We start from the raw sequence: 19,630 nt of genomic DNA on the forward strand, positions 1-19,630 counted from the left end.
ATATTTTGACAGTTCCCCTACTGCTGATGCGCCATAGAATCCAAAAACACTGCACAACTGATTCTCTTTTTTTAAAAAAATAATTTTTATTCATTTTTCAAACACATAATAAAAAGAAACAAACAAAACACAAAACAAAAACATACAAAACATTTAAACATGTATACTTTCATAATCTTATTTTCATACACCTTCTTTCCTCCGACTTCCCCATACCTCCCTTTCGCTGCATCCTTATTTTGCAATTCTTTAGCAACCCTTTAGTCAATTTATCTATTAGTTCTCTTTCATAGATTTCCTTAAAGTTATTATTTACAGCTGTAATTCTCTACTTCTTACCCCTTGACATCTTAACACTCCTCAATTTTACAACAATTTTTCAGATATATTTTAAATTTCTTCCAATCTTCTTCCACTGTCTCTTTCCCCTGGTCGCGGATTCTGCCGGTCATCTCTGCTAGTCCCATGAAGTCCATCACCTTTGTCTGCCATTCTTCCAGAGTCGGTAGTTCTTGCATCTTCCAATACTTTGCCAACAAAATTCTTGCCGCTGTAGTAGCATACATAAAAAAGGTCCTGTCCTTCTTTGGCACCAATTGGCCAACCATGCCCAGGAGAAAAGCCTCAGGTTTCTTAGGAAAAGTCCACTTAAGGACTTTCTTAATTTCATTATAGATAATTTCCCAATAGGCTTTAATCTTCGGGCAGGTCCACCAAAGGTGATAAAAGGTACCTTCAGTCTCATTACACTTCCAACATTTATTATTGGGCAAGTGATAAATTTTTGCAAGCTTGACTGGGGTCATGTACCACCTATAGATCATTTTCATTATGTTTTCTTTTAAGGCATTACATGCCGTAAATTTATCACCAGTGGTCCATAACTGTTCCCAGTCAGCAAACATAATGTCATGACCAATATCTTGTGCCCATTTAATCATAGCTGATTTCACCGTTTCATCTTGTGTATTCCATTTCAACAGCAAGTTATACATTCTTGACATATTTTTTGTATTGGGCTCTAACAATTCTGTTTCTAATTTCGACCTCTCCTTCTGAAATCCTATCTTCCTGTCCTGCTTAAATGTCTCATTTATCTGATGGTAGTGCAACCAATCTCGAACTTTGGACTTTAATTTCTCATAACTCTGAAGTTTAAGCTTCTCACCATCTTGTTCTAGAATTTCACAGTATTTTGGCCATTTAGAATCCATATTAAGTTTTTTCACTGCCTTAGCTTCCATTGGTGACAACCACCTGGGAGTTTTACTTTCCAAGAAGTCTTTATATCGAATCCAAACATTGTACAATGCTTTCCTAACAATATGGTTTTTAAAACCTTTATGCACCTTTACCTTGTCATACCATAAATATGCATGCCAACCGAAGTTATTATCATACCCTTCCAAATCCAAAATGTCTGTGTCTTCAAGAAGTAGCCAGTGTTTCAACCAGCAAAAAGCTGCTGATTCATAATAAAGTCTTAAGTCCGGCAGGGCAAAGCCCCCTCTATCTTTCGCATCAGTTAGAATCTTAAATTTTATTCTGGGCTTTTTGCCCTGCCAGACAAATTTGGATATGTCTTTCTGCCACTTCTTGAAACAGTCCATCTTGTCCAAAATCTGTAACGTCTGAAATAGAAATAACATTCTAGGCAATACATTCATCTTGATAACAATAATTAAGCTGTTATTATGATTCTCTCCCCTATCATTACTAAAATAACAATAATCAATCCACCTGACTGAACCTCCAGATGTCACAGAATCAACAAGCAAGCATGAAATGATTATAAGCTCCTCAGTGCTCCATAGACAACAAGGCTGGACTCTGTTATCAGTTTCCCATTTCCATATCAAACCACTGCATCTTATTTGGCATCCAAAGCATCCTGTTGTGACCGTGTTCAAACTAACAAGAAGGTGGATACATGTCCCTTAAAGTGTCAAATTGACAGAGTCAGCTGCCACCCAATTTGTCTTGTTCAGGTCAGGTGGAGGAGAGTAATAATACTGTCGGGAGAAGCAGGGGAGTCCATGCACACAAGGGTATTTGCCATCAGGATGTTGCTCCTGCTGCTTCTGCTGCTCCCCAATATAGTGTCCCAAGTACAAAGAGCTCAATGTGCAACAAATCATCCTGTTCATGTTCCACACGAGTGGTATGAGCCAGGTGACCTGGTCATAGGTGCAATGGCGTCTCATATTTATTACATAGCCCGCAAGGTTTCCTTCAAGAAAAACCCTTCCCAGGACTTCATTGATGCCCCACTGTAAGTAACAGTTAACTAATATTATTAATTATTCCTTATATGCTATATCTGACTAAAAATAACTTTGATTGATTGGGGAAGAAGATAGCTTTAGAACTTTATTTTTAAAATGTGTGGAGAGATTTTATTAGAAATCTCTGTGCATATAGGCTATCTGCATACTGTCAATGAACAATAAGCTTTTTTGAGTGTAATTGTTTAAAGAGAAATAGAAAAGAGAGTGGGAGAAAGAGAAAAGAGATGGCATAAAAAATAGGAAATCATATAGCCAAGTAGTATGGTACTGAACCTTTTTGATGATACCCAAATTTTCAAGGTGGTGAAAACAAACACGGGTTGCTAAAGATATGAAGAAATGTGCAACAGCTTTTTTAATTACACAGTACTCTTAGATTGCCCAAATAAGTAAATTAACTTTGCTGGCTTCATCCATCTTTATAGGGAGGTAGGTGAATCTCTCCTATCTAGATTCTGTGCACTGTTTAATTTTCCCATCAAACAAAACCTCACTTCATTTGCAGGGTGTTGACAAAGTTCTACCAGCAAATCCTGGCCTTGGTGTTTGCTGTTGATGAGATCAACGAGAATCCCAGGTTGCTGCCCAATGTCTCCCTCGGCTTCCACATCTATGATAGCTATTATGATTCAAAGATGACCTACCGAAACACTCTGGACCTGCTCTTTAAATCACATCACTTTGTTCCCAACTACAGGTGTGGCATCCAGAAAAATGTCCTAGGAGTCATTGGGGGACTCAGCTCTGATACCTCCTGGTGCATGGCAAACATCTTAGGTCTTTTCAAGATGCCACAGGTAGAATATGGATTTGAAAAACAGAGATGTCATCCTTCCTTGCATTAGGAATCTACTGATTCACAAATATGGAGTTGTAAAACGGACAAAGTAAAATGGCCATAATATGCATATCCAACAATGTGTGTAAGAAGGGACCGTTTCTGTTTAATAGATGTAATAGAAGGTTTCACTAAAGCTGCCAGGTTTGTAAATGAGACACCAAGATGGGTTCATATACATCAGTCCTGAGAGCACTGCACTGGCTTCCTGTGAGCTACTGAATATATGACATTGGCATTGGATTCATAGGCAAAAATAGCAGAGAACACATTAACTAAAAATATTCCTTCCCTTAAAAATCAAGATAGTCCTTTCCCAAAGTATGTTACTCAACATTGTTCACTTTCAGAGGCTAATTGAAAACACTGTTTTCTTGCTATTGTTCTGGCATTTGTCACTTCAGAGCGTTATATAGTGGTGTCAGCATTGTGCTTCATTGTTGTATTTCATTTTAGTCGCTTTAAATAGTGTTGGTACAGTATTTTATATTTTACTGATATTTTATATGATTTGGTTTATAGTGCTCAGAGAAGAATAGCATATACAATGGTACCTCGGGTTACATACGTGTCAGGTTACAGACTCCGCTAACCCAGAAATAGTGCTTCAGATTAAGAACTTTGCTTCAGGATGAGAACAGAAATTGTGCTCCGGCGGCACGGCAGCAGCAGGAGGCCCCATTAGCCAAAGTGGTACTTCAGGCTAAGAAATGTTTCAGGTTAAGAACGGACATCCAGAACGAATTAAGTACTTAACCTGAGGTACCACTGTACAATCTAATGGAGCTCTTCAGGATTTCCCAGGAAAACTTCCTGAGAGAGTACTTAGTAGATAGAGAATCAACGGCACCCTACAAACATTACAAAGGTTACAGAGCAAAAGTACATAATCAACAATTTCTTTCACTCCACTTCCACCTTCATAGAATCATAGAGTTGGAAGAGACCACAAGGGCCATCGAGTCCAACCCCCTGCCAAGCAGGAAACACCATCAGAGCACTCCTGACAAATGGTTGTCAAGCCTCTCCTTAAAGACCTCCAAAGAAGGAGACTCCACCACACTCCTTGGCAGCAAATTCCACTGTCGAACAGCTCTTACTGTCAGGAAGTTCTTCCTAATGTTTAGGTGGAAGTTTTTCTTAATCATCCACTTAGTATATAAACATGAGCCATGACAAATGCTCCCCTATTCTTGGTTACAATCAAAATGTACAAGAATGAAGCTGTGATGATGCCATTAATAATAAATAAGAAAAAATAATAAATAAATAAATAAATAATATAAATAGATAGAGAATCAGCCGCTCCCTACAATCACTATAAAGGTTACAGAGCAAAAGTCCACTTTGGACTTTTGTTGAATCTTCCATTTAGTATATTAACATGAATGATGATCAATGCTCCTCTCTACTTGTAGACTATCAGTGTGTACAAGTATAAAGCTGGGATGATGCCATAATAATAACAATAAATATCTACAGAAACCCACAGCAAGATTATATCTTTTTTACTAGGTAATTTGGAACATTAAGGCTATATATTCAGTGTGTATGTGTGTTTATATACAAATATTTTGGGATATCATGATTTCTTGTTTCCACTTGGAAACGTTTGGCTTTTGCTTTTCCAGATTTCATATGGTTCATTTGAACCACCCATAAATGATGGAACCAAGTTCCCTTCCTTTTACCGCATGGTCCCCAATGAAGACCTTCAGTATCAGGGAATTATCCAGTTACTTATGCATTTCAGGTGGAAATGGGTTGGGCTCATCACTCCAGCTAATGAAGCTGGGGAACGTTTCTTACAGACAATTGAGCCAATGCTTTTCAAGAATGGAATCTGTTCAGCATTTACAGAAAGAGTGGAACTCAATATAATTTATAACTGTAACAACCTAGAAATGCTGCAGGACGCAAGGATTTGGTTACCAACTTTCACAACCAGCAGAGCCAATGCAGTTCTTGTATATGGAGAAAGTAGATTTATTATATGGTTATCAGGTGCTTTAATCACAATGGAATTAACTCAGCTACTATTTCCTCAAAAGAAGTCACGTGAAGGAAAAGTATGGATTACAACCACCCAAATTGACTTCATATTATATAGCCTTCAAAAATTTACTGTTAATATACAAATGTTCCATGGTGCTATCTCCTTTGCAATTCACTTCAAGGAGATTCACAACTTTAAAAACTTTCTTCGGAGTATACGTCCTCATTGGACAGACACAGATGGTTTTATCCAAGATTTCTGGGAAGATGCATTCAGTTGTTCACTTTCAAACTCCACTCTCTCAACATCCAATGATCAAATGTGTACTGGAGAGGAAATGCTGGAGAGCCTTCCTGCACCATATTTTGAAATGAGCATGACTGGCCACAGCTACAGTATCTATAATGCTGTCTATGCTTTGGCACATGCCTTAAATAGCATGCACTTGGCTGGAACCATCCGCAACAGAAGAGATGCTAAGGGAAAACTCTCTCCTCGGTATGCACATCCTTGGCAGGTATTGTTCCCTGATACAAAGCATTCACTGCATTGGTACATTTTGTGAGTAGGCATTTACTTATCAGTAAAGAAATAAAAGAATAAAACTTAAGAAATTAAAAAATAAACCTTTAGTAATTATATCAAAGATAGGAATTAGAATACTTCCAATAATGATACTAAACAGACTTTAGATGACACAGGCTTTCACAAGCAACAGACTACCAAAAACTACATGTAACTGAAGCTGTGCCAACCACCTTCTCCACACTGCAAAACCCCTCCATTTTTTTCCACATCCCTCTGCAATTCTCTCTGTCTCTCTTACCTGTCCAGTTACCCAGTGGTGTAACGATGGAGGCCAGGGGCCTGTGCCCCAGTTTACATAATTCTGAGTGAGCACAAGCAGAACCCCCATTCCAGGCACTGGGTTCTGAGGGGATCCTCATTTGGGGGGCTGTCACTGCTTGGGCATGTCCTGGAAGACCCCATCTTTCCCTGTCTACCCACTGCCAGGGGTTTCTGGCCCCCGAAGCCAAACCTGTACTCACTGGTAGGTCCCCAGAAGAGGCTAGCAACTGTGTCATCGCTGTCTGTAGACTCTGCTTTTCTCCCTCCTCCTTTCCATTGCAAACTGAAGTGTTCAACTACTAGAGGAAAAGGAATTAATTCCGTCTAGGAAAGCTATTCAACAATCTTAATCAAATTATTTGAATGCTTTACAGAACTTTTTATTCTCTTCCTCTTAGCTCCACTCATTCCTGCAGATAATCTCATTCAACAACAGTGCTGGGGATCGAATTGCATTAAATGAATATGGAGAGTTAGTAGCTGGCCTTGATATTACAAACTTGGTCACTTTCCCAAATAGATCATACATCAGAGTCCAAGTGGGAAGGCTGGATCCTCAGGCCCCTCCAGGCACAGAGCTCACCATTAAGGAGGACCAAATCAAATGGCACAGAGCCTTCACTCAGGTATGGAAAAAAAATGGCCCAGTCCCTGGTTTTCCACAGAATGGGATGTAACAAAAGCATTTCATGCATTAATAATTTTGAAATTTATTATTTAATATAGCTTATTTTTCACATATAGTTTCCATATCTAGATGGATAGTGCTTTAATGGAGAGATTCTCTTTTTGAAAGAATGACTTTTCCTGTATGTTTGCACCTTCAGCCTCTGAGGCTGTGCTTGTTGGCCTTCAATTTTGCTATTGGCACTTTTCTTTGTACATAGTATTACATTACATGTGATACTGACATTCCCTTTTTGTTTATTGCATGTCAATAAGCCATCCAGGAGAAAATATTGTCCTTTAATAAACGCTGTAAGGTCTATCAGTACAAAAACAAATGAGCCACAATATCAAAATGAGCAACATGTGTAGAAGACATCTCCCACTAAGAAGGAGCAATGGCTATCAGGGAGTCCAGCATCATCCAGCATTCTTGTTTATGAAATCCATGAAGCAGTTCTCCAGTTAGTGGAATTAGATTAAATACTAAACTGGCTGTATCAGTATTTGGGTTGAGAATGAACATCATAATTTTCTTCATTTTGTATGAAGCAAGTTCAGGATATATACACCTAGGAGTGGTTGTAGCTGGTGAATAGGTCTAAGGTGGGTGGAGGACTCCTAGCTAGCACCAAAAAATACTTCAGACTCTAGTGATGAGTTAGAATCAGGGAATGCTCCCAGATCTCTTGCTTCAAAGGGAATGCAACCCCTCACAGAACAAGGCAGGTGTAGGAACCACCCACCCAAAGCACTTCTCTGTGATAAGGATTCAGCCCCCATCCCATCCATGACTCACTCCAGACACCTGTCAAATAACTTCAGTCCCTCCTTTCATTCTAATTAAATGGAAAGGTAGAACTGTATATCATCAGCATAGAGATGATGCCATGTGCCAGATCTTATTATTCCTATAATCATCATCATCATCATCATCATCATCATCATCATCATCATATTATTATTATTATTATTCCTAAGAGTTTCATATAGATGATAAATACCATAGGAGGCAGAATGGGGCCCAACAGGACACCACAACCCAAAGGTCATGGGATAATTTGCTTGTAGTGACCCTGCAGGTGGGAGCAGAACTACTATAATGGGTTACCTTAAATTCCTTGAGCCACCACAAAAGGAACACCATGTGAACTCCTGTTCAATCACCTGATATTGGATATTTGAAAAATTCCCCAAAACAATATCTTAATATTAAACTTTTCCTATGTCTTTGGATAGGTGCCACCGCTTTCTCTATGTAATGCCAACTGCCATCCTGGTTATGGGAAGAAAAAGAAGGAGGGAAAGAAGTTTTGCTGCTATGATTGTGATCCATGTCCAGAAGGAATGATTTCAAATGAGAAAGGTTAGAGATGACATCTTAAGATAATGCAGAACCTCTGGGCTCCTGGAACTTTTGTTGACATTAAACTGCTGCAGGAGAAAAGGCTTAAATTAACAGATGTGTTCTTCTCATTCTTTATAGATAACATCAATATATTTTAATCTTTAAAGAATCTTGAAGATTTCTTTTTTAAGTGGAAGCTAATATATTTTACTTCCAACTTCTTCAAAATTAGGGTGGAATAGAAGTGGTGTTTTCGCCTCTAAGAATGAGGTTGTTTGACAATAGGGTGAAACGCTTATCAAACTCGCTTTTCTGAGATCCAAAGATTTCAGCTGTAATGCATTTCTCATTTTGTAGTACTGTTTATGTGGCTCTAAGAAAAAGCAGGGAGACAATAAAGAAAAAAAAAGACGTTACCCATGTAGAAAATTCCAGAATTGATATACGTTTTATTTTTGATACACCTGCTACAAAAGCATTTGGAATTGAAGCTCGTATACATTCTAACGTAGAAAACACTATGCTAAATGGACTAGTGATGTGAAATTCTTAAGAATACTTTTGGTTATTTCAAATTGTCACACATTGTTGGTTTGTTTTCAGACATGGAAACATGTGTCAGTTGCCCAGCAGATCAGTATCCAAACAGTGGCCAGGATCTATGCATTCCTAAGATTCCAAACTTCCTAGCCTTTGATGAAACCTTGGCCATTGTTTCAACTTCCTCTGCACTTCTATTCTCTCTGATCACGGTTTCGGTGCTCGGCGTCTTCATTAAGCATCGCAACACAACCATAGTCAAAGCCAACAACCGAAGCCTCACCTATGGTCTCCTTATCTCCCTCCTCTTGTGTTTCCTCTCTTCTTTGTTGTTTCTCGGAAGACCTAATATGGTGACTTGCCTTCTCCGACAAACTGCTTTTGGCATTGTCTTCTCTGTGGCCCTCTCCAGCATCTTAGCCAAAACCATACTGGTGGTTTTGGCATTCATGGCTACCAAACCAGGATCCAATGTGAGGAAATGGGTAGGCAAAGAACTGGCTTATTCCATTGTCTTTTCCTGCTCCATTGTTCAAATAGGAATCTGTGTCCTCTGGCTGGTAACCTCTCCCCCATTCCCAGATGTGGACATGGACTCAATGCCTGAAGAAATGATATTTCTTTGTAATGAAGGGTCAGTCTCCATGTTCTATTGTGTTTTGGGCTACATGGGCTTCCTGGCCATTATCAGCTTCACGGTGGCCTTCCTAGCCAGGAAGTTGCCTGACACTTTCAACGAAGCCAAGTTCATCACCTTCAGCATGCTGGTCTTCTGCAGTGTTTGGCTCTCCTTCATTCCAACCTACCTGAGCACCAGAGGAAAATACATGGTGGCTGTGGAGATCTTCTCCATCTTTGCTTCTGGTGCTGGGTTACTGGCTTGCATTTTCACCCCTAAATGCTACATTATTGTGGTGAGGCCTGACCTGAACAACAAAGAGCAGCTAATACAAAGAAAGTTATAAATGACAGTGGAATCTGTGGTTCTCTTGGGTCTGAGAATACATGGACTTGCTGGCTGGTATCACTTTTCGAGTCCCTGCTCTGGATCTTTGTAGAGTTTGCTCCTTAACTGTTTTGTCTGCCAAAGATGTCCCAAAGGCAATGGGTTCAGATTTTTCCTCAGGTTCTACTCCCAAAGCCTTTTTCACAAATGAGTAATGCTGTAAAGCAATGGAGGTTTAGGTTCAAAGATTCTTTCTCCTAGGTGGGCTCCCTTCTTAGGTTTACGAAACCCCTTCTTAGGTTTACGAAATCTGCCCCTCATTTCCCTCTACAGCACCTGCAGTAGCCACCTCTTTAAGCACTGGGCCCACTTTTGCTCTCATCTTCTATGTCCTGTCTTTGCATGTAGAGAAATTCCCTAACTCACTGAAGATTTGAGGCCCATTGGCTGCTGTCACATGGTTTAGGGAGCCAGTTGAATCTGTTTCATGGGATGTGGCTGCTGTTGCAAGCTGACAATGTCTAGGAGCCACAGGTGAGAACTGAGTGAAGGGTGGGGATCTGAGGTAGACAAAGTACCCCAGAAGGAGCACGACTTGGTCCCCGCTAGACTTACTACCCCTCCCTAACACTCCATACACCCCTGTCATGTATTACTGTATACTTAAAGCAAATGGAATATATATTTATATATATATAAATTTTCCATCAAGAAAAAATACATATCACACCACATTACAAATTTCACAAATTTTCTCTCTCTCTCTTTTTTTTTTTTTTTTTTTTGGACTTCCTTCAGCCTCTCTGACAATCATCCGAATTTAACATTTTTAATTACACATTTCCTGAATTTGCTATTGCCTTTTAAAATACACTTCCACATTTTGTTTTTCTTTTTCACAATATTTCTTAGACTTTTACAGAGCTTTTTAAATGCCACTAACATTATTTCTTTGTCACTTATACATTCCAAATACTCAACAAACTTTCCCCAGTCCTCAATGAACTTTTGATCTCGTAAATATCTAATCTTCCCTGTTAGTTTATCAAGTTCTGCATAGTCCATCAGCTTCATTCTCCACTCCTCCAATGTTGGTAATTGTTCCTGTTTCCATTTCTGGGCCAAAGCAAATGGAATCTTAATAGCAAAACTGTCAGAATTTCAATTATGAAATGGTTAAGTTCAGTTGATGAATGTTGTACATAAATGAATGTTAATAAAAAGTCTCTTATCAATTACTTCCTGGAATCTGCAAATTCATCTTGAAGACAACACAGAAACAAAATACATTGTGAAATAGTTGAGGGCTCTACATTCTTTATCTCTCACACACAAGGCAGCTGAGGAAAGAAGAAGGAGACGTTTAAAACAGCCATTTCCCTTGTTTTTAAATAGTTTTAACAAAGAAAAGTAGCAGAGATATGCAACAATATCGGGAGGAAAACACTATTTCCATTATAATAATTTTTATTAATTTACAATTACCATCCAATAATAGCATCATTAAAACAACACCAAATTATAACACTAATACTAATCACTCACATACCGAAACACATAATTTAGGTGCCCGCCCCCCACATGCTAGATGATTTCCTTTATTTCTGCATTCCAAAACCTTATTAATTTCTATTATATTCAGTCAAAATAGTAATCCCTTATAAAACAACTGCAATATTAATAACTTCTATTTGTGTTGACACATTAAAATGATTCATAGAACTACAAATGAGGCAATCAAACTATATCCTTGTTCTTCCTGAGTGTGGCAATTATTCTGTCCGTGGTGTTTCTTCTAGTCCTTGTAAAATGTTTTGTCTATTGTGACGGAAAAGTTGGTTCCACAAGTATTTCTTTTTACTTTTTTCTCCTGCCAGCAAATGCTTAAAGAACGGCAGCCTCTGGTTGGCTGTGGCTCCAGGAGGGAGAGTTTAAAAGGAGAGGCTTTGGAGAGAGATGGAGTTAGAGTGTGGTTAAGAGGGGGGGTGGAGAAGGGAGTCTGGGAGTTAGGTAGGGAGATAGGATAGGAGTCAGGTTGAAATATAAAGAGCGCTGAGGAGGGAGAGTTGGTTCTGGAATAAAACATCCACTCCGAGTGTACAGTGAAGGACTGAGTGTATTGTCCTGCAGGAGTAATAGGACCAAATTTTGCTGGGAGACTGAGGGTGAGACAGGAGAAGTAGGAGCTGAAAGAGATGAGTCTACTTAGATCTCAAACTAATCTGGAGGGGAGAGACTCTTCTCAGGAAAGAAGAGACTTCCAAATCCCAGTGAAGGAAGGGGCGTGAGCCCTTAAGACTATTGCTGAAAGTACCTCAAGAGCTGCACTTGTTAAAGGGGTGGGTAACTGAAGGAAAGTACCACCTTAGAACTATAAAGCCGAAACCTCTGAAAGCGAATTGAAGTGAACTAGCGTATTATTATTGAAGTAACCTAAGTTTCTCCACTTGTATTATACTACCTTGTTCTAAAAATAAATATTTATTGTTTATTTAAAGAACAGCTGCTTGAGACTCGAACTTCTTGGTTATCCCCCTCACAAAGATCCCCCTGGGATAAAGAGTTTTTGTTTTTAAGCCTTCAGGTCAAAGGTTGTTCGGTGTGGTGGGGGCAATATATTAAAGTGAGAGCGGGCACATGGGCGTGAGCAGTAACTGAGGCGCCAAGTTTGTCACATCCATCTTTTCCAAGTTGTTGCTGTTCTCCATCATGCTTTGTGTGGATTTGATATCCCATTGGTCTATGGATATTATAATCTAGTGTCCCCAACTTCTTAATAAGGCAAGGATGCTATTCAGAATTGCTGCCACCATTCAGTTAATGTGATGGCAAACTATGTCTGATCAGTGTTACATAGGTGGGAGAGTGAAGGATACCACAGTACTAACAAATTAGGAAGCGGGGAAAGGATGGGACCAGCTCAACTCTAGACATCCTGCTGACCTTGTAGGTTCATTCCTTGCCTATGATTTTGTGATGTTACAAATATAATTACATTAGCAGATCTGGCTTCCTGTCTACCAGCTGCAGTAATAGATGCTTTTGGCTTCAGTATCTGCAGTCTGGATTCAGACCGTTCTTCCTAGGCTGGAAAAAATGGTGAACACTGCTTTTTTACTGGAAGCTGAATCACAGGACAAAGCGATGCAGTGATTTTTGGAAACTGTGGAATAGCCGCTTCTCCCAGGGCATGATGGGAAGCATCAACAGTTGCAGGAATGAAGGATACAGTACCATATATGGACAGGAAAACATCATGGGGGAAAATTGTCACACGCAGGAAAGAATAAAGATCACACTTAGAGTTCTTCACTTGAAACTTTATAAATTACCTAATATACCAACACAAATAGAAATCACAAGACTGTAGCTGTTATATAAGAGATTATTATATGTGCATGGAATGCAATGGAAATTATTGACATAGTGGAACACAGAAATCATGAAGAATGAAGCCATCAAATCTAGCATGCAAGGGGAAACGTTTATTTAAATCATATAATTTGACATTTTAATAATTGGCATTCATAGCTGCATTAATTAGATAAAATTGGTATTGTTATAATGAGGTCGCTTTTGGAACAATATAGGAAAATCAATAAAAATATATATTTAGAAAATAATAGTAGTAATATTTTGGCAGTTCCCCTACTGCTGATGCACCATAGAATCCAAAAACACTGCACAAGTGATTTTCTCCCCTATCATTACTAAAATTACAATAATCAATCCACCTGACTGAACCTTCAGTTGTCACAGTGGAAAAAAAAAATCAACAAGCAAGCCTGAAATGATTATAAGCTCCTCAGTGCTCCATAGACAACTAGGCAGGGCTCTGTTACTTATCAGTTATCAGTTTCCCTTTTTCATATCAAATCACTTCATCTTATTTGGCATCCAAGCATTCTGTTGTCACAGTGTTCCACTTAACAAGAAGGTGGATACATGTCCCTTAAAGTACCAAATTGACTGAGTCAGCTGCCACCCAATTTGTCTTGTTCAGATCAGGTGGAGGAGAGGAATAATACTGTCGAGAGAAGCAGGGGAGTCCATGCACACAAGGGTATTTGCCATCAGGATGTTCCTCCTGCTGCTTCTGCTGCTCCCCAATATAGTGTCCCAAGGACAAAGTGCTAAATGCGCAACAAATAATCCTGTTCATGTTCCACACGAGTGGCATGAGCCAGGTGACCTGGTCATTGGTGCCATGGCATCTCATATCTTTTACATAGTCCGCATGGTTTCCTTCAAGAAACACCCTTCCCAGCACTTCATTGATGCCCCACTGTAAGTAACCGTTAATTAATATTATTTTAATTATTCCTTATATCTGACTGAAAATAACTTTGATTGATTTGAAGGGGGATTGCTTTAGAACTTTATTTTTTAAATGTGTGGAGAGATTTTATTAGAAATCTCTGCGCATATAGACTATGAACAATAAGCTTTTTAAAAACACCAAATCTATAAAGAAAGACAGAAAAGAGAGTAGGAGAAAGAGAAAAGAGATGGCATTAAAAATAGGAAAAGCATATAGCCAAGTAGTATAGTATTCAACTTTTTTCATGATACCCAAGTTTTCAAGGTGGCGAAAACAAATATGGGTTGCTGAAGATATAAAGAAATATGCAACAGCTTTTAAAATTACTCAATATTCTTAGATTGCCCAAATAAGTAAATAAACTTTGCTGGCTTTATCCTCTATATGCAGGCAGATGAATCTCTCCTATCTAGATTCTGTGCACTGTTTAATTTTCCCATCAAACAAAACCTCCCTTCATTTGCAGGGTGTTGACAAAGTTCTACCAGCAAATCCTGGCCTTGGTCTTTGCTGTTGATGAGATTAACGAGAATTTCAGGATGTTGCCCAATGTCTCTCTTGGCTTCCACATCTATGATAGCTATTATGATTCAAAGATGACCTACCGAAACACTCTGGACCTTCTCTTTAAATCACATCACTTTGTTCCCAACTACAGGTGTGGCATCCAGAAAAATGTCATAGGAGTCATTGGGGGACTCAGCTCTGATACCTCCTGGTGCATGGCAAACATCTTAGGTCCTTTCAAGATTCCACAGGTAGAATATGGATTTTGTAAAATAGATTTCATGCTTTCCTTTCATTGGGAATCTACTGATTCATAAATATGGAGTGGGAAAATAGACAAAGTAAAAGGGCCATAATATGCATAACCAACAATGTGTGTAAGAAGGGCAATTTGTGTTTAATAGATGTAATAGGTGATTTCTCTAAAGCTGCGAGGTTTGTAAAGGAGGCACCTAGACTGGTTCATATTCATCAACCCTGAAAGCACTGCACTGGCTTCCTGTGAGCTACTGAATATAGGACATTGACATTGGCTTCATAGGCAAAAATAGCTGAGAACACATTAACTAAAAATGTTCCTCCCCTTAAAAATCAAGATAGTCCTTTCCCAAAGTATGATTTCAATCTACATTGTTCACTTTCAGAGGCTAGTTGAAAAAGTGTTTTCTTGCATTGTTCTGGCATTTGTCATCTGTCACTTCAGAGTCTTATATAGTGGTGTCAGCATTGTGCTATTCTCCTGCATTGTTGTATTTCATTTTAGTTGTTTTAAATAGTGTTGGTCATCCACTTAGTATATTAACATGAGCCATGATAAATGCTCCCCTATTCTTCTTTTTTTTAAAAAAAAAATTATTAAATTTTCCACTTTAACAATCCTATCCAATCATATTAAATATTCCAAATTATACATATTATTCAACAATCAAACAGTCCAAATATTATGCCAAATTATTAAAAAAAATGGAGGTATCTTCCCATGTTCTGAGGTCGGGGTGGTTCTGATCATTTCATACTTCTGCTGCTTTCATAATTTTCATGATAGTTCCCATAAATTATTCCAATGTTAATCCTCATTACATTTCACAGCCTCTGAACAAGCGAGATAAAACAAAACAATATATTCTGTGTGGAATTTACATCCCGAGTTCCCTCTGTATGTTCACGATGTCTCTTCACAAAATGATGTTTCCACCAAGCCAGTCCAAAAAGCTTCTCATCTCGGGCAGCAGCCAAGTCAGTCCAGATTAAATCAAAGCAAGGCATCTGCCCAATGCTTTAAGACCAGCTGTCCTTCAAATGGTTAACGTGTCCAGGGAAGGTTTTGCCATATAAAACTGGGGATGCAAATATTAAGTAAGATATTAAAAGGCACATATCCCCCTAAGGCACCGCATTTAATTTGACAAGCTGATCTACCTCCGGTCATGGCCGCTCGTTTAATTGGAGCTGCATCATTCCAATTCCAATTCTATGCAAATTTCCTAAGTTTTTTTGGCGTCTCTCTAGTCTTTCTTTTAAATTTTAAGTACACAGTTCTTGAGTTCACTATTACCTTTAGTAAACCATTTACAACTTATTTTTCCTTTTTTGCAATATTTCTTTAGCTTTTACAGAGCTTCTTTGAGTGCCACCAACGTTATTTCTCTATCACTTGTGCTTTCCCAATAGTCCACCATCTTTCTCCAGTCCTCGATAAACTTTTGATCTCGTAGATATCTAATCTTCCCTGTCAATTTATCCAGTTCTGCATAGTCCATCAACTTTGTTCTCCACTCTTCTAGTGTTGGAACTTGTTCCTGTTTCCAATTCTGGGCCAGTAATATTCTTGCTGCTGTTACCGCATATAGGAAAAGTTTTCTGTCCTTTCTATTTATTTCATTTCCTATAATTCCTAAAAGAAAAGCCTCTAGTTTCTTAGTAAATGTATATTTCAACATTTTCTTCAGTTCATTATAAATCAATTCCCAGAAGCTCTTCACTTTCTTACATTCCCACCACATATGATAGAAAGTACCATCCTTTTCTTTACATTTCCAGCATTTCTTACATGTTTTATACATTTTTGCTAATTTTACCGGTGTGATATACCATCTATACATCATTTTCATTATATTCTCTTTTAACGCTGTACATGCAGTAAATTTCATATTTTCATTCCATAATTTAATCCAATCATCCATTTGTATATTATATCCAAAATCTCTGGCCCATTTTATCATAACCGATTTTACTTCCTCATCTTTTGTGTGCCATTCCAGCAAAATTTTATACATTTTAGACAATATCTTACATTCGTTATTTATTATTTCTATTTGAAATTTCGACTCTTTCTCTGCATACCCATATTCCTTAAGATCCTTTTTAAACGTTTCATTTATTTGTAAGTAATGCAACCAGTCATATACATGCTCTTTTACCTCTTCATAAGGCTTCATTTTCCATTTCCCCCCTTCCTTAACAATTAACTCTCCATAGGTAATCCAATTCTTCCTCATGTTAGTTTTTTTTACACTCATAACCTCCAATGGAGACAACACAGTTAATGGCTGTTGGAATCATATTATATCACCAAATAAACCAGCTCTCCAGTCTCGCTTGCTATATATAATCAGGCAGTTGGTTTTTTCAGAGGAGGATTTTGCCATATAACATAGCAAAATGAAATATAATAACAAAGGAGGCTCAACCCCCCCTTTCAGTTCCAACATATGTATGTCATGCGTCAGGTTATGGGACCCAATGTTTTATGGATGGCGAATTGCTAAAGCTGGAAAATCAGGGTGCTGTTGGTGAGGACCTTGAAGGGACTGAAGGTCCAGTGGTGAGGCCGCTTACCGAAGAAGCAGACCTGGTGCAGCAAGGAGCAGAAGTCGTGTCACCTCAGCAACCTGCGCAGTTTATTAATCTTGGCAACACTGCCCAGATGGAACATCTGAATGGTAAAAACTACCTGACTTGGGCTCTTAAGCTTGAACTGGTTCTAAAACGTGATAGACTTTGGCACTGTGTGGAAACTGGTTTGAATCCACAACCCTCTGAGCAGGAATGTGAAGAAGATGATAGAGCCAGAGCGCACATTTTGTTGGCTCTACAGAAACCACAGGTCCTGCACATTGCACATTTGGACTCTGCCAAAGAATATTGGGATTGTCTACGTCAGATACACCTGTCTGACAGTGCTTGTTCAATAATTGGATTAACTAGGAGACTGTATAGAACTGTGCTACCTGAAGGTGGATGTTTAACTACACACCTCCAGACTTTGTGCATGCTATTCCTCCAGTTGCAAAGGAGAGGTAAAAGATTTCCAGACCTGGATCAATTCTATATCCTGCTATCCAGTCTCCCACCAAGCTTTAATATTGTGATAACCTCTCTTGAAAGCATGAGGCAAGAAGATTTATCGATGGCGAATGTAACAACCCGTCTACAGGAGGAATCTGAAAAGTGTGTGGAAAAGCTGAGTGAGAAGGCAGACCAGAGGAGTTTGAGTCGCCCTGCTAACCAGAAACCCAGATTCTCAGGAGGCGATGGGACCAAAGAACGCTCCACAGATTGTGCCATGTTGGCAAAGAAATGCTATCAGTGTGGCAAGCTCAGGCACATGAAAAACCCAGGAAAAGCGAGCAATCCACATGAGACAGAAAAGCAGACGCATTTCGTCTCGGCCACCGCAAGAAAAGAAAAGAAAATTTCTCCAGACAGCTACATTTGGGACTCTGACTCTGCCAGAATCATAATGAACAGCCCTGACTGCTTTACAACACTCAGCAAATTGCCAAAAGGCAAGGACACCATTTGTCTTGCCCAATATCAGGTATAGATATGTGTTATTTGCCATGCCTAGATGCAGAATTGAAGGGTGTATTGTTTGTTGAAGAACTAGAATTTTCTTTATTGTCAATTTCATGCCTTATCAATGTTGGTTTTGAATTTATTTTTGAGGGTGATGAATGTTTTATTAAGAAACAGGGCAAGGTAATTGCTTCTACAAAAAGGGTGGATGGCTTGTACCCTTTACAACATTCTCCACCAAGTGATGGGGTCACAGAAAGACCTAAAGCTGGAAAAAATGATGTGTTAATAACTGAACTATGTCAGCGAAATTCTAATTGCCCACATAAAAACTGCATCCATGCTTTGCACAGAAAAATGGGGCATGCAAGTTTCAAATATCTAGAGAACATGCAAAAAATATGTAAAGATTTAAATGTTAACCAGTGTAGCACATACCTTGATTGTGCTATTTGCAAGCAAGCAAAATCAAAGTTGCAGCCAATACCAGGTAGAAGTGATAGAATTTCTACACATGCTTTGAAACTTGTTCATTCTGACTTAATTGGTCCTTTTCCAGAGTGTGAGGGAGGATCTAGATATGGCCTAATTATTGTGGCTCATAAAACAAGGTATTCATGGCTATATCTATTGAGAAACAAATCAGAATGTGCTGATGCTTTTAAGCCCTGGAAGGTATGGGCAGAAAGACATTTTCAAAGGCCACTTATTCAACTCCAAACCGACTGAGGAGGCGAATATTTAAGTAATCATTTCCAGGCATGGCTTAAACGCCATGGAATAATGCATCGTCTCACATGTCCAAATAGTCCCTAGCAAAATGGAGTTGCAGAGAGACGTGTGGGTTTCATACAAATTGTAAAGGACAGCTTGTTAACTGATGCTGGATTGCAAAATGATGCAAAGCTCTGGAGAGAAGCTCTCTTGACTGCCAATTTTTTAGTTAGCCGTACTTTCACTACTGCCACGGGTGATTTTGGGAAGGAACAAGATTACGCAGGTTTACATGTGTGGGGGAGTTGGGCTTTTGTTCATATCCCTAAGTCTCTGAGACGCAAAGGTGAGCCTAAAACCAGAAAGCTACGTTTCATTGGCTATCAGGGCTATTCTAGCTGGCATTATCGTTTTGCTTTGGGACGTGGCAGAGTAGTCAATTCACAAAATGCTGAATTTGCTGATCAGGATAGGTGGGAACAGGTTCATGCCAATCCTAGTATTTTAATTCCTCTCTCAGTACAGCCACAGGAGCCTCTCAGGCAGCCAGCTGCTGAGGAAAGGCTAGAAAGTGGGGGGAAATTGCCCTCAGACACTGATACTTTGCAAAGTGCCACAAACAGTGAATCAGAGGAACAACAAAATGATGAACTGGAGGAGCAACAAGAGAAGGAACGCCCAGTGGTTATTCCTAGGAGGTCCACACGGACTACCAAGGGTATTACCCCCGATAAATTGACTTTTGGCGCAACAAAAGTGTGTCATGTTAATTGTACAGAGCCACAGGACTTTGCTCAAGTTCTTAAACTACCTTCTAAG

The 19,630-nt window shown here is 39.0% G+C and overlaps 1 protein-coding gene across 1 annotated transcript in view; it reads left to right on the forward strand.

Annotated features, from left to right (window-relative positions):
* Nucleotides 1-9,535, forward strand: part of LOC309356013 (vomeronasal type-2 receptor 26-like) — a gene marked incomplete at its 5' end in the record, with an annotated part of 29,403 nt that extends 19,868 nt beyond the window's left edge. Inside the window, 2 exons of the mRNA XM_081887188.1 lie at nt 7,877-8,003; nt 8,589-9,535. Coding sequence (XP_081743314.1) covers nt 7,877-8,003; nt 8,589-9,490 — 1,029 coding nt within the window. The 3' untranslated portion in view covers nt 9,491-9,535. The remainder of the gene's footprint in view (nt 1-7,876; nt 8,004-8,588) is intronic.
* Nucleotides 9,536-19,630: the final 10,095 nt, after the last annotated feature.

This window comes from Podarcis melisellensis (assembly GCF_964234715.1).
Source record: "Podarcis melisellensis genome assembly, chromosome: 13".
NCBI classification, from domain to species: domain Eukaryota; kingdom Metazoa; phylum Chordata; class Lepidosauria; order Squamata; family Lacertidae; genus Podarcis; species Podarcis melisellensis.